The sequence below is a fragment of the Limulus polyphemus genome, unplaced genomic scaffold, assembly GCF_000517525.1.
Source record: "Limulus polyphemus unplaced genomic scaffold, Limulus_polyphemus-2.1.2 Scaffold4478, whole genome shotgun sequence".
Lineage (NCBI taxonomy): Eukaryota > Metazoa > Arthropoda > Merostomata > Xiphosura > Limulidae > Limulus > Limulus polyphemus.
Window position 1 is genome coordinate 65,639 of NW_013670088.1, and position 15,863 is coordinate 81,501.

Below are 15,863 nucleotides of genomic sequence, written 5' to 3' on the forward strand. Positions count from 1 at the left end.
CAATAAAAGCTAATTTATCTTTAAATATATTAATCACATAATATTTCCATTCTAGAAACCAATTTGGAAGATAATATGTAGAATAATTAAGTTTGAGAATATAATCATTTATGTTTCTCTTTATGAAATTTGATATATCTATTTTTCTACATTTTGTAGCTATTCTGTATTAGCTAACTTTTCCCATGATTTCTGTAAAGAGTTATTTTTAGTATATCCAAATTACTAGTAATAACATGTTTATGAAAAGAGTCTGCCAAGGAATTTAGGTAATAATTACATGGTAAATTCTGCACATTATCTATATTTGAATTATCTAAAAAATCTCTACCTTTTTTTTTTACCTTTATCTTTTTAAAATTTTACCTTTTCCTTTAGTTTTTCTTTTTGTACATTTTTATTGATACTATTTAGACAAAAGAAATTACCAATACAGTTGTTATTTCTTAAATTTATAGCAGTGGTGCCATTATAGTCTTAATTTAAACCTTAAGAATATAACATTTTATACTTAAGAATATAAAAGTTTTCCTTTTGTAATCTATCTGCTTCTATATTCACAATTTCTAAAATTGTAATCACAACTAAAGAAAAGGAATGAATTCAAAAATGTTCTAGTTCAACTGAATTCACCACATTATGTTTACTCTGAGACCTATGCAGATTCATGCGAGTGTGTAGAGGATTAGACATTTGTCCTACTTATTGCATATTTTCCTTTTTTAATTATATTTAATATAATTAAAAGCCATCTGCCTTTCATTTGCCCAGCTCACTAAATTATCCAAATCTTTTTGTAAAGCATCAGCATCATTCATCTATATCATTTATTTCTATCAAAAAGAACAAAGGTCCTAACACTGAGCCCTGAGGTACCCCACTTGTTACATTAATCAAGTTGGACTAAACTCCATTTAAGATAACACTGCTTTCTTCCAATCAGCCAATTTGCTATCCATTGAGCCAACTTATTCCCCATGACAAGCCTTTTACATGGCACCTTGTCAAATGCTTTCTGAAAATCAAGTTAAATTTTTATTTTTCAGCCACCATCTCTTACATGGTTCTTTAATAGTTAATTCACAGAAAAAAATTTTCTTTAGAAATAAAAACAATCTTTCCTTTCTTTTCAATTTTAAGGCATATCACCCTTTGCTTAAACTCTCAAAATAATAAAAAATATTTCTCTGTTTTTTAATCTTGGGAATGTTCTCAAAAAGAGTATTTTTGCCTTTCATTACTACCTGTGCTGACAAGGCTTGGATTCCATCAAAGTTTTATTGGTATTTTTATCTTTCTAAGAGGTTGTTTTTGAAGGTAAGGTCAAAATTTGGTTTTCTGTGTCTTGAGGGTAAGGGGTAAGTTTGGTAATCAGTTGAATGGCTGGTTGTTTGTTCCCTTGTTCATTCTTATTTGTGTTTGTTATTACAATAGGAAATTATTCAAATGTATAACATTTAATTCCCACCAAAGGCCAGTTTTGAAGAACTGTTTAAGAAATATGAAGAAGATACAACGTTCCAATATTTCAAGAGTTTCAGAAGAGCAAGAGTCAACTACCAGAACCAAGAATCTGCTGCTAAAGCAAAGGTTCATTGCCATCAGTCTCAATTTGGAGAAAACTTAATCAACTGCTACTATGCACAGGTATTTTTTTTTAAAAGCGAGTCTTATTAAAATTCAAAAGATTTCATATTTTACTAGTAACTACTAAGAATATGAGTTATTTAAACATCTCATGTGATTCATGTCATATTTTATATTTATTTGTATAAGTGATACTTCACAAAATCTCTTATTGAATTTTTCATCGATTAGTGTCACATAATTGATTAATCAAAATTATGACTAAATCGATTAATGAAAATAGTCATGTAATTGAAATAAGTGTTTGCACTTTTTACTTTTTAAGATTATTTTAACTATGCAGGTAATCAAAATTAGGGTTTTCAATCATTCCAACTTTCCAAGTAATCAAAATATTGCCATTATTTCTCATTACCTTTGATCAGGCATGTATAACTTCCTCCAGGGTGTGGGCAATCTTTAAATGTACTTGTGGGCCACACTGTATGAAACAGAATTGTAGCTAATAATCCATATTTTAATATTATATAAATTTTAAGTTCTTAAATTAAGGCAATTTCCCCAAGTTTGAGAAATGTGATATTTTTTTCTCTAGGCATCCCCCTCTTCTCTAATTTATTTACCATCCCTTCAATATGTATGAAAAGTAATGTAAATTACTGACTATAATATTGTCATCATTCAAATAAAGCATAATTTTTCTAGCATTCAGTTTTGTTTGGTTACAGAGCCATCAAATAGAAAATCTGACCCAAACCCACCTGTTACATCCTCTTTTTCAGGATTTTTTAATAGTTTTCTCTTACATTTAATACTATATTATTTATAACCAATTGAAAGCCAAGGGTTTTATCTATCAAATGGCGTATCATATTATGTTGTTTTCTGTTCAGAGAATTGTAAATTTCTCTTTTAGTACAAGCTTTGTTCCCACAGGAAAGATATAAACTAGCTTGGATGATTTTGTGACAGCTCTTGTTGTATAGTTAGAAAGCCAGAAAAATTGTGATACTTATGGGACATTGTCTGCTTTTGCATGCTATTATTCTATATTCTTTGGTGTATCATTTAATTAAATAAAAATGATTTAATGCACTACTATGATTAGTATAAAAAAAAAAGTAGGATTAAGTGTCATTGACAGTGGTCAGCAAAAAAAAAGTGTCCCAGGTAAGTTGGCCCTCCACCAGTTCAATGTGGGATTCTAGCTACTTTGTAAGAAAAGGTAAGATATCGTATAAGAAGTTAGCATTTTCCTACACTGAAAAAGTATTTCCAATAGATGCGTACCTTCTCTCACATTTCCCACCTAGTCTCCTCACTTCTGATGATATATGGTGTAGGTTTCTGACCAATCTCGAAGTGATTAATGAGTTCAGATGTGAAGAGGGCATTGGTTATGGTAGAAGTGGTGTTGTGATCCTATTGGTGGAGAGCTGCTGCATGATTATTTGCATGTGGATATGCAGAAGCAGGAAGTGGAAGACCAGTGAAGTGCATTGAAAATTTATGCCAATAGAGGGCAGTGCTAGTTGAGAAAAGCTATTTTGTGAGAGGAGGTAAGTATCTATTGGAAATACATTTTTCAGTGGAGAAAAATGCTAACCTTCTTGCTTAAAAGCTTATGATATGTTTTATACTTTTGAATTTTTAATTATTTTTTAAATTCTTGATGCTAATGTTGGGAATAGAAAAATATTCCTAATGTCTGTAATTAAAGAATTTTTATAATGCCATGATTTTAATATTTTTTATGATACTTCAGTTTACACTTTAGGAATTATTTCCTTCTCTACAGAGAGATCATGTTGTATCATCACAGTTCTTGCCAAATAATAAGCATTGTACTGTCTGTTTTTCTAGGATTGGAAGCAATTTGTCTTCACTGAATTACATCTTATCTGTCACACTCTGTGTCAATTAAGAATCTTACTGTTTGTCACATAAAATCTAAGGGCAATTATTTTTAAAGAATAATTAGTTTATTTAGTTTTAGTAGAATAGTTTTATGAAAATTTGCAGGGAGAAATCTATAGAATGGTATTAATCATATTTTCAGCCTGTCACAGGTTTAATATTACATTACATATATATATATATATAAAATAAATTTTCATGTACAACAGTTTATGATTAACAAAGAATTTTAATCCTTTGAGTGTAATCAGTTAATGGTCCCGACAATAAGTCAATTAGCTTATTTCACTAATCACCCAGCTGTAGCTATGGTGTCAAACTACTACTAAACACTTTTTTCTTAATGTTAGATAGTTATTAGCCTAAGTACTTATAGTACAGTGCTTCTTCAATTGTCATGTTTAACAGTTTGGTTCCATGGTTGGTCAAAGCTCAGTACTTGTTAAAGTTGTATGCATTCTCTTATTAGTCTTTCAGTGGCACTGATTGTTCATGCATTTGTATGATATCTGATTAAATACCCTTACATAAGAAGTTGTACTTGGTTCAAAGTTGTTAATTAATTTAAATATTGTCATATAAAAAAATTATACTTTGTTCAAAGTTGTTGACTAATTTAAAGACAATCATATGGGTATGAACCTATATGTAAATATTCATTATTGTGTTGGAGTTAAAAATCCTATGAGAAATATAAAGAGGGAACAAATTTAAGAGCTAAGTATACAAGAAATCAGTTTGTTATACAATTAAGCTAGACAACTGAAATATTGTTTCTGTATATTTTATTGATTATCTGAATAATTATTATTGCCATTAAAAGATATCTGAATGGATAAGCCATTAAAATGCAGCATTATATTTTCTGTTTGATGACTAAGTTAATTGTATCTAAATACTTGTTTTTACCAGCGAAGTAGCAGTAAAGAATCTGATCTTTCGGACACACATTTACAACCCCCAACTCCAGAGAAACAGTTTCTCATTTCCCCACCTGCATCACCCCCTCCTGGATGGGAACCAGTTGGTGAAGCTCAGCCTGCCATTAATTATGACCTGTTATCTGCAATTGCTGATCTGACACCTGGTATGATGAAATTAGCTTCTTTTTTTTATTTAATTCTATCCAAGTATTTTGTTTCATATTTCAATACCACATTTTTACCCAGTATTTGAGAGTAGGGGTTTTGTAGGTAGAAAGATTTTTGTCTGTGTTATTTAACACAATACATAATGGAAACCTGTATTGAATGTTTAGTTTATATAATGCATTCAGTACTCACTCAGAAATCTAGAGTGCAAGTAGAATTTTTCACATATTTCTTTGTATAAAAAGGCGGTATTTCTATAATGAATATTAAAAAAAAAGTGTTTTAATGATATTTTTTGTGTCCTGTTTATTTTGTAATAATAAAGCTTAAATATTTGAAAAGTACTATATCTTGTTGTCTATAAATTTGTGAATCTCCAGTTTTAACTCTGCTAGCTGACTTTCCTACTTAGCCCATTTTACCACTAGTTACTAGATATATATTGTAATGAAACCAGCTCCATGGGCAGGTACTGTTTCAAAGTCTATGTAGTATTGTCAATTACAGTGTAATCAGCTGTTGTATGTTAAATTTTATGCAGCTTTAGATGAAACTGCCTATAAAAATGACTGTTCATTTTGTGCAAGTTGTTTTTTTTTGAGGCAATGTTATCTGTAATAACCCATAGTATATAATGGCTGCATATTGCTATTTTGACTTTTGATTTTGTTTAAATTATATGTAAATGTTAGGTAAATTTAAAAAGAAACTGTAATATTTTCCAGGTGGGGTTCATGAACTTCATCCTCCATCTACTTCTCAACCTGGAATAGTTGTCCATGTTTGTGAACAGAAAAAAGAAAAAACACAGCCGAAACTCAAAATTGTTCATACACGATGTCCCGGAAAAACACCTTCTCTTGATGAGATGGAGAGCCCTTCTCCTCCCACCTCTACTGATTAAGGAGATGAAATTGTATTGACTCTCAGATCAGCATTAGGGTTAAGTGAGTACTTCAAAGTTGGCAAGTTTTCAGCTCTCAGTTACTTGAAAGTTGTATATTATGGTACCTGGACATAATATTAAATATGTTATAAATTTGATGACCAACTTTAAAATAAAAGGATGAAAATAACCTTGAAAGTTTAATTTTCAACTTCTTTATTCTCATTCAATTTTCTGAAGAGTAGTTAAAAATTGTGTAGAAATTGTAAACATTAATATGTTAGAAAAAATTGGATGTAAAATGAAATAATTCATAGTATGGAAAGCTGTGAACTCCTAGTGCATAATTTGAAGTACAGCATTATTAATTGTAAACTTTCTCCATCTTGTACGTATAAAGTTATATTTCTTCATATGTACCTAAGAAAGTTATTGAATAGCACAGGCTAATTTTATTTAGAGTGAACTGAGGATGCAGTGTTTTCATTTTAGTTTATAGTTTAGAGCTAGGCATAAGTCAGTGTTGTAAAATTTCCCAAGTTACAGGAAAAAAAAACTTCTGCATGGTAAATATTGTATAGTGTTATTAGGTATACAATAAATTATTTTAAAATATTAAATGTCAGTAGATAAAATAAAGAAATGAGATTATTTAGTTTCTGAACTAGTATGGTTGATAAATAAAAAGAACTTGGGTCCTTAAATAAAAGGAAGAGAAGAGTTTGCTATTTTTTAGGATTTTTGTAAATTAAAGTTTTTTATTTTTGAATAATATTGTTAAGGTGTTTGTTGATGTGTTAAAAGAAATTTCTTAATTTAAACTATCCCAATCTCTTTTGTAAAAGAGTGGAGCTCAAAATATTTTATTACCACTATTCATGTGTTTTGCATGTTCTGTTTTTATCTGATAAATATATTTCACTGTAGGAATGCATTTCATTATCAATTATATTTATGTTTTACTTATAATACGTAAAATATAGAAATTATTTATGTTATGTAATTTCTTTAAACAAATAAATTAACTGGTGTTTATGTCAGCTATGGTGTTGATATAATTACAGAAATAAACATGAATAACATTTCTTAATAAATAATTGAAATACATTTCAATTACCAATAATAAGTTTAATTTTTCCAGCTCAGTTGTTAAGGTTTGATAATAGTTATTAGCCATGTAAGAACCTTGGTGAAAAATCACTAAAAATGTGTAACTCCATAAATATTGTGAGAATGTTTTATTTATTTAATTTTATGTTTAGTAGTTTATTTGGTATTACAAAGTAAGAATCACGTGGTTGATGTATGTTAACAGAATTTGTATGGTTCTACATCTTTTTACCTAATGATGATTTTTTTACACTTTCAGTATCTTAAATGTTTCTAGTAATTTATTAAAATTCTGTTTTATTAATAGTCAAAAATGTGTAAGTAACTATATTTTTAAAATATTTATAATTATTGTTAGTGTATTTATCAGAAGATTATAATGTTTGTTTCAGTATGTTTTTAGAAGATAGTAATAAATGATATATATAAAGTAAGGAATGAATTTTTTTAGTTCCACCATCTATGTAATTCTGTTAAAGCAGAGAATATGACCTTTGTTTGTTTCCAATTTTTATTTGTAAACTGATTACAGAAATGTTTGTATTATGATTATTGAAACTTAGCATATTTCCTTGATGTTTTATTTTTCATTTTTTAACTAGAAAGATGTATTTTCTCTCTTTAGTGTGTGAAAGCAAAGTGACTGAAATGGGTTTAATTTTTAAGTTAATACCACATCACAGTAAAACGTTTGAATATTAAATACATGCCTATAAAAGTTTTGAAAGATTTATTTCCATATTTTTTATGTATTTATGGCTAGTATTGGTAGTCCTAAAATCCTGGGAATATCATCTCATCCTACTCAGAGGGTAACATTTGTATTAAAATCAATTCTAAGGCCATTTAAGGTTTTCATCATTTAGTGGACTTTTATTTTTTCTTCTTTTTAAATAACAATAGAAACATATATATATATATATATATTTCAGATTGTCATAGAATAATTTCCCAAAATAGTATAGCTTATTACAGTAACTTATTGTCAACTTTTAAGTTGTTATTACATATAACAATATGTGGTGTCAAATAGTCTTAGACAAGAAAAGCATAAAATAAGTGTATTTTAACCTTAGGTTTAAATCAATAGTAATAGAAGTATGTTTGTACCACTACAGAAATGTTTATCAATCTAAAAGTTTGTTAATGTTAGTATGTATCTTTATGTAAACATTATGTTTCCCTGGAATTTCAATTGATATATCTATATGTTTAAAATAAACTATACTTGAAAACAAGAATCTGAAAAAATGTATCTTTATTTTTGTGTATATTTAGTACTGTACATTTTCTGTCATGCTTTCTGTTCTTGCGTTAAGATCACAATGTTACAAATATGTGCTTCAGGAAAGATAACTTTGGTATTTTATTATGCATGGTATTTTACGACAGAAGTGTTGAAATATATTGATTGTATGAGCTACAAACAGCTGACATAAATTCTTGTTGAGTCAGTTATCAGTGTTTGAATAGCTTTTTCTTTTTTTTTATTAATTTCCTCAGAGACTGAGACAGTTATAACAAGTTTGTTACTTTGTACATATCTATGGTCACATCATTAATAATGTCAGATTTTTGGGGTTCTAAATGTCTGTTTGTTTTTGGATTCTTAAAAGGCTGACATTTTTAAATGGGGATCTTAAAAATTTGAAATTAGTTTACTTTTTGAAAGCTTACATGACATTATTCATTTTGATTAATTTTCACTAAACATAATGAAATTGCACTGTTATTAGAACTATTGAAACATGTTATTTGAATAAAAACTATTTACTGAAACAAAAATTTGTGTACTCTTTCCAGTTATAATGTGTTGTTTCAGATCATGATAGCTTTAGTACCTATAAATAATCTAATAGTTAAAGACTAATTCTAATAAAGATTTTGTTTAATAATGAAATAAAGTATAGGAAAGGTTTGGCTTGGAATGTTTTGAAATTATTTTTAAATCTATGTTCAGCAAATGTGTGTCTTCCTTCAAAGAACATTCAATTTATAGAAATAGAGATGTAGACAGATGAATTATGTTTCATTTTCATTAGAAAATAACACAAGTGTTATAGTTCAAATTAGATATGTGAAGAACAGTTCAAGAAATATTTTCTTTTTTTGATATCTTTGTTATATCAAGTATTTATGTGGACTGTATTTTATTTAATAATTTGTTTTGAATAGTACTGTTTTTGCCATTCTCATAAGTTATTTTGCTGTTATATATGAATTGTACATGCTTTATTTATATTTTTCAGTAGTTTTTAATTTCCTTTTAATGTTTTATTGTAATCTTTGGTAAATGTAATATTTATATGTTAAATATTTTGTCCTGGATTTGTTTGGTAAAACAATGAATAAGTGATGATTTTTTATGTATGTGTAAAGAATTATGGGAAAAATAGTAAAATTCTTAGATGTTGGATGACTGTGAGTACCAGCATGTATCTGAATAAAATGTATTGTTACTGTCTCAAGTCATGGGTGAATTACCAATGAAACTACATGTATCACTGGCATGCATATTTAAAAACTTAATATTATTGAAAATAATTTTTTCACTTAGACCACTATTTGTTTTCTGTCTTAGAAGGTCAGAGCTACTTGTCAAATATTAAACAATATAATAGTGTCAAAATTTGGGATCATATTGAGGTCATAAGTAATAGATATGATTTAGCATTTGCATTTAATCATGTTATCTAACATTTAATCCTGTTTTAAGTTAGTTATGTTCAATTGATGATGCCCCATGGTGGCTATTTGAGGGCTTATAATGCTAAAAATCAAGTTTTCATACCTAAAGTGAGCAGAGCACAGATAGCCCATTATGCAGCTTTGTGCTTAACAACAAATAAAATAAAACCTGATAATCTACCTCAAAATATTTTTTTTTACCCAGTTAATGTTTTTTGTGTGAATTATACCCATACCCCATGTACATAATGAAATAGTGGCTGAGAGGTTTTTCATTAAATCAGTAGTAATATCAGAAATAAGACTAGACAAGTTGTTTCATAGTTTTTGAAAATACATGTATGTGATGATATTCAAGTTTTAAACCAGTCATTAAAACCAAAAACATTTACATTTTTTATTTAGCACCAATTAATTTATATTTTATAGTATTTAAGATTGGGTCTACTCTCAGATGGTGCATGAATTTAGATGCTGTTGTTAGTTACTTTGTACTGAAATTCAACATTATTATTCAGAAAACAACGAAAATTATAAGCACAGTGGAAAGAAATAGTGATATATGTGTTATAAAATAGGATTATATATCTTAGCCAGTTCATTGCAGGGATTAAACCAGAAAGGTATGAAAAAGATCCGTAGTTCAATAGATTGGGCATATGAACAGTCAAGTGTTTTTATTTGTTTTAAACCGAAATGCATATATTGGATTTTACTTTAATAATGTAAATTACATTTTAAAAAGGACTAGTTTATAGTTTGCCTCCAGCCTTTCAGCATTTCATTTTGATGTTGTGTATCATAAATACATAATATTACCAGTCATTATACCAATTAACTATTTTTAATGTAACTATTTTACAAGCTTCAAAAAATATTGATGTTAGCTGCATGTAATTGAATAATATGGCATAATACATCACTTGCTAAAGTTTCAGTGGGCAAAGTGCAAAGACCCATTAAATTCATGCATTATATCATATTAAAATATGTAGAAAGGTAAGCCATAGATCTTTCCTCTCCTCTAATCTTGTTCTTTTCTCTGCCATACAGCAGACATATTGTCACTTGAACTTCATGCATTGGATTTATCTGGTCCCTTGCTATAAATTCCAGACTGTCTTTGCGTGTGGCCTTCCTTCTTTCCCTTTCTGTTAGACTATCCTTTCTCCTTGTCTATCAGTGGAAATAGTGATTTTTTTTGCCATTGGTTACCACATCATTCTTTCTCCCCTTTTCATCCTTCATTTCCCCATCTCTCTGAATTCTTGGTGTGGCTGTTCAACTGGTTACTGGGCAGCTCTTTCTACTATTTTCTGGTTTTCAGTTACCATCAAGTTTTTTCTTTCACCTCCCTGTCCTTCTTGCCTTCCCGAATAGGACCTGAATATTGTTCTCCAAGCCATTACACTCCCATTTTAACTTTTGACTTGCTGTTCCTTTTACCATCTTCCTTACAATCTATTTTCTCCTTTCTGCATGTGGATGTCAACGTTCTGTCGTTTATGCCATTGATTCTTCCCAAATTCATTTCCAACACACACATGCTTTTTTCTATCCTGATCGTGCTTTTCTTCCTAACAAGTCTACAGTGCATGTGTGTGTGTGACAGGACATTCACTCCTCTATCTCTTCCATCTGTTTCTCATCCTTATTCTCACTCAAATCCAGATATCGCCTACACTGTCCTGTCCATTTGGTCTGTTGTTTTTTGGTCCATATTGGCCCTTTTTATGGTTCCTGATTCCCTCTCTTCATTCCTTTTAATCTTTCTTGTACCTGTAGTATTTTTTCCATTACCGTTACTGGATGGCTTCATCGACCTATCTCTTTTGCATATTCTTCTTTGGATGGGGATGCTTGTTGATATTTCCAGGTATCTTCACATCAAATCTGGCATCTTGTATAATCTTTTGGTTTCTCATTTCAATCATTCAGTGGGGGGGAGATTGTTTGGGCTGGCATGTGGACAACCCTTCACACTTTTGTCGTACACTATCTCCTTTACGTATCCGTGCATTGTTCATTGAGCTATGGGCTACCTTCAGTAACCTTTCTCTGCACCTCTTACTGTCTCTGCTTGGATAATTTTTTCTTAATTTTATAGGGCCTTCTTATGCCATACTTGATTCCACTCAGTGGCAATTGTTGCCTGTCAGGGTATACTCAACCATAATCTCCACAGTGTAGGGCCATCATAGCCTAATACAGACCTCACTCACAAGATAGGATGTTGCACAAAACCGCTCAAGGTATCTTCACTGTGCTCACTCTTGTAAATAAGGACCGATCCGATTAGACTGTCATGAGTAAAGCAGGCAGAGGATCTTTGCCCATTCTCCATGCCTAGTTTTGAACCCAAATGCGTTTCCACCCTTTTTTCTTTTAATGGAGCATGAGAGTCCTTGCAACTAACCACTTCCTAGCAGCTGTGACCATTTCCACTCAGTAGAGTGTAGGGTGGTGGTGGTCTTTTCGCGCATATTTGCATGCCACAATGCAGCAGTATGACGTGGAAACACGCGAGTTTAACTGAGAGCCTCAATGTTTGAATATAGATGACTACTGAGTGGAGGTGAGTATCCATCGGAAGTATATTTACAGTGTAGGAAAATGTTAACATCAGTTGACATTATTTAACTGGTAAGATGACCAACTTGCCACCTTTGCTAAGAATACTTGTTTTAATTTTACTGAAGTTGCATGATGCATTATTTGACATACATATTTGAATGTACTAATCATGTAATGGTATTCTGTTCTCGTGAAGAAACTTTCTTTCGTATGTGTCATTTGCGTTAATTTTTAACTAACAGAAGTTACTGAAAGTAGAAAACTTGTAGTGATACATGTGAAAAAATGGAAGTGACTGAATATAAAGCTGTTTTACCATTAAGTACAGTAGTACTTAATAGTAGGGACTGTGATGAAATAAAGTGGCGGCCATAAAAATCGCCCATAAAAACCACCTTTAAAATGTCTGGATATTAACATCGACTGTTTTATAGTATTGGCTGAGCAAAACTAAAGCTTATTGTACTTATAAAGTCGCCTAAATCGCTATATCCCTGTTTATGGACTGAATCAAAATTTCACTATTTCAACGAATTTTCATCTAAATAAATATGTAAGTGACTTTTCCAGACTATCGTAGAGAAAAAATGACGAACCTTATCTCTCTAATGCTTTCACAGAACTCTTCCGTTTTGGGTCGCAATGATACTTTCTTGTACCGAAAAAATACTAGTATATATATATATGTATATTTAAAAGCGACGATGCACTACTTTGGGCATATAATTAGATTTCGGGGTAGGTTGGTAAAGATTCTGATGAATAATAAAATAGAATCGGGTATATGTATTACTGACATGCAAAAATATAGCTTATGAAAAGGAAACAAGCAAGTATAATAAAAAGAAAAATGTATAAAGACAAGTAGTAACTGATATATACCTAACCTAGCTAGCTATAGTAATATAGAAAGATTTAATGCTACAAAACGTAATGAAATAAGAAAGTCAAAACTACAAAAACTGAGTTACTTAAAATTAAAAAAACATTTATCTCCACTTTGACTCAGACTAACATAATTATAGTGATTTGCTTTCATAACAGGAATTGCACAAAACCTTAATAGAACATTTGGGCAAAAAGCACTTTAAACAGTAAAGTAAGATCAGGCAACACTTTAAAACCTTTAATGTTGACTGCTAAGGCTGTACATATATAAGAATGTACAAAAAAGCACACGTTAGACTCGCAAGGAAAAAAAAATCCTCTCAAAACGACCCGTTTGTAATTATTATTATTCTCTGCCACTCTACAAAAAACCGCTTGTTATATTACATCCAAACCTTTTGTAGAATACCAAATAAGTTACTGCGAAGGTCGTACAGGTATTGAAAAGTTGATTTGTTTCTTCTATATTTTACATAAGTTAACAAATATCATAATTCTAGTGTAAAAGATGTTATCGTTACCCCTTGAAGTTAGCTTTTTTTACAAATATTTGGTGTTCTATTAAAAAAGCTAAAGTACAGGGTAAAACATGAATTATCAACCAATAATAGATGAACATTAGATGACTGTAACATATAGATACTCAATGTTTTGTACACTATACAATCGGCGTTTTTTATGGAGCCATATTATGTATGAAGTGACGGAGTAAAATTTATTTATTTTTATTATACTTGCCCTTATTAATCATTATGTGATATTCCTAGATGAATCTACTCAGAAATCTAACCTAGAAATAAAACATTTCTTACGTAGACTAATTTCACTTCATTTATTTGAAATTGTTTGGATATAATACAAAAATATGATAAAAAACTTCAACTCCCCCCCCCCTTTCTGAAGCTAGTATAATGAATTAACAAACTTGGTTATATTATTCGATTAGAATTAATCAAAAATTTTAATAAACACAAATTACCTTTTTTTTTTCTTTTTGCAATATACATATAATACGCTACGGTAATGATAGTAGATAAAATTTGAAGATATATAATGTATATTAAAGTTTCTTTTGTAAAACCCGACTGTCACTGTGATATAATTGCATTCATACAGTTCATTAAAATTTTGTATTTCCTATTAAGTATAATAAAAAGCAAACGCATTTTTAATTTGGAATCAACCGAGATAAGAAACATTTCGAGATTTGACTGTTTCTTGACTTAACCGCTTACGAATGAAATTTCCTGTGATCTGGCACAATTTTATCATGCAATTTTGAACATTTTTATTTTCTAAAATACCACATAGTCTACTAACACTCATTATCTAGCACAACATAATAACTAATTATAGCGCGTCAGTGGATTATTACTAAATGACTGTTAGTGGGAGAAATATCGCTGAGACAGAATTGTTTATTTACTATTAATTTGAATTGTTAATCAGCACAATACACGGGTTCACTGATAACTTATTTAGTTTTCTCTAAGTTTTAGAATAACGATCTGACATTCACTTCATAACTTAATTGGTGACTCGATAAGCGGCAGAGCTATATGAAAAAATCCATAGATTTTTGCAATAACTTAAAAATCGAATTCTTCAGAAGTCAGAGAATAGGACGAATCATTTCTCTTGCCTTCAAGTTGGTTGGATGAATAGATGGCGCTACCGTCGTGAGCTCGACAAGGCATGCTCTCGGGTTTAAAATTCCGACCCGACGAGTTGGAATGCGCACCATTGTTTGCAGCCTCTGATTTCTGGTTCAGGTTTAAACTACCTACGGTGTGACAAAGTCGTCAATATATCCTTATCTAATAACCCTTGATACAAAACAAAAAACTTATGAGTACAATATAAAACACTTCCAACTCAGAACAATATTTAACAATTATTTAATTCAACAAATGCTGCATTTACTTTTATAAAATGTTTGTCATTTATAGTAATTATGAAATACAAAGCACGTTCTCGTTAGAAGTATAGAATCGAGTGGCATTCCTTTATATTTCTCTACAATACAGCTGACACGAAAAACATCTTACAAACGTTCTACCTACATGAAACAAGTAAATTTCATATAAATCCAAAACATAACGTAATTTGAGAAACAAAACGATGAAGAATATAAAATTAAATAGAATGTGTCTCTCTCGCCTATAAAGATATTTTCGGACTTTTGGTAACTTCTTTTTTTTTAAGTTTGTATATTTCGAATATTCGTGCAAAGTTACAAAAATAGCAATCTACACTAGCTCTCCCTAATTTTGTGTTGTCTAATCTTTTGGACAACTCTAATAGAATAATGGGTTTTGACTGTCACTTTTATCTTGACGCATGTATATTCCTTAACCTATAGAGAGAGAGAGATTTTTGACCAACGGGACGCAACCACTAGGCCACGCCCAGGCTCCCATTTTTCTCTACAGGAAAAACGTAAAGTTGTTTGAGGTTAAGATTCCACTTTTTAACTTTTTAATTTTAGAAATAATTAACTGTAGTCTATTTTCAATTCCCGTTTATATTTTACATATTTTCTTTTTGTTTAATGTATCAAGTTCATTCAAATTTCACAAAGAATAATCCCAGATATACAAGAAGCATTTGATAAAGAACGTCTCTGTATTTAACTATTTTACTTGAATTATTCCGTCATTGTTCGAAACAGAACGGAAAACTAAGTTGGCTTGTTGATCAATAATAATTCTAGTTATTGGAAATCTTAAACATTATAGATATATATATCATGAACCAAGGTAGTGATTCATAATAGGGATCGCCCATTTGTTCCTCTTTATTGTAATTATATAATATTGTTCTGCCAGCCTACAGCAAAAATGGCTGTGAGTATTGTAGTAAAAACCTGGGCTATATTAATAAACGCATACTTGCGCATTGTGTAGGATAGCAATTAACAGCGGCTGTATAACCGTTGAATTCCAATCATTTTAATGAAGTCAGTGGTTTATATGGAGCTTCATAATGTACTACATGCATATATATACACTGAGTGGTCACAAGTAAATAGACACCTAATTTTTCGTCATTTAACTGATTCATGCTAACTAATTTGTGTTCACAGAGCACTATATAAATGAAAATGGTCCGCACACTAGTTA

At 30.2% G+C, this 15,863-nt stretch overlaps 2 protein-coding genes across 3 annotated transcripts in view; one reads left to right on the plus strand and one right to left on the minus strand.

Moving 5' to 3' along the window:
- LOC106471220 (calcipressin-2-like) overlaps positions 1 to 6,899 on the plus strand; it is a 13,815-nt gene extending 6,916 nt beyond the window's left edge. The window contains exons 2-4 of the mRNA XM_013931811.2: positions 1,474 to 1,647; positions 4,417 to 4,591; positions 5,321 to 6,899. Of these exons, the coding sequence (XP_013787265.1) occupies positions 1,474 to 1,647; positions 4,417 to 4,591; positions 5,321 to 5,499 (528 nt within the window). The 3' untranslated portion in view covers positions 5,500 to 6,899. The remainder of the gene's footprint in view (positions 1 to 1,473; positions 1,648 to 4,416; positions 4,592 to 5,320) is intronic.
- A 6,929-nt stretch (positions 6,900 to 13,828) lies between these two features.
- Positions 13,829 to 15,863, minus strand: part of LOC111088807 — an 8,029-nt gene continuing 5,994 nt past the window's right edge. For both annotated transcript variants that reach the window (XM_022399845.1, XM_022399844.1), the window contains exon 5: positions 13,829 to 14,524. In XM_022399845.1, coding sequence (XP_022255553.1) covers positions 14,331 to 14,524 — 194 coding nt within the window. In that variant the 3' untranslated portion in view covers positions 13,829 to 14,330. The remainder of the gene's footprint in view (positions 14,525 to 15,863) is intronic.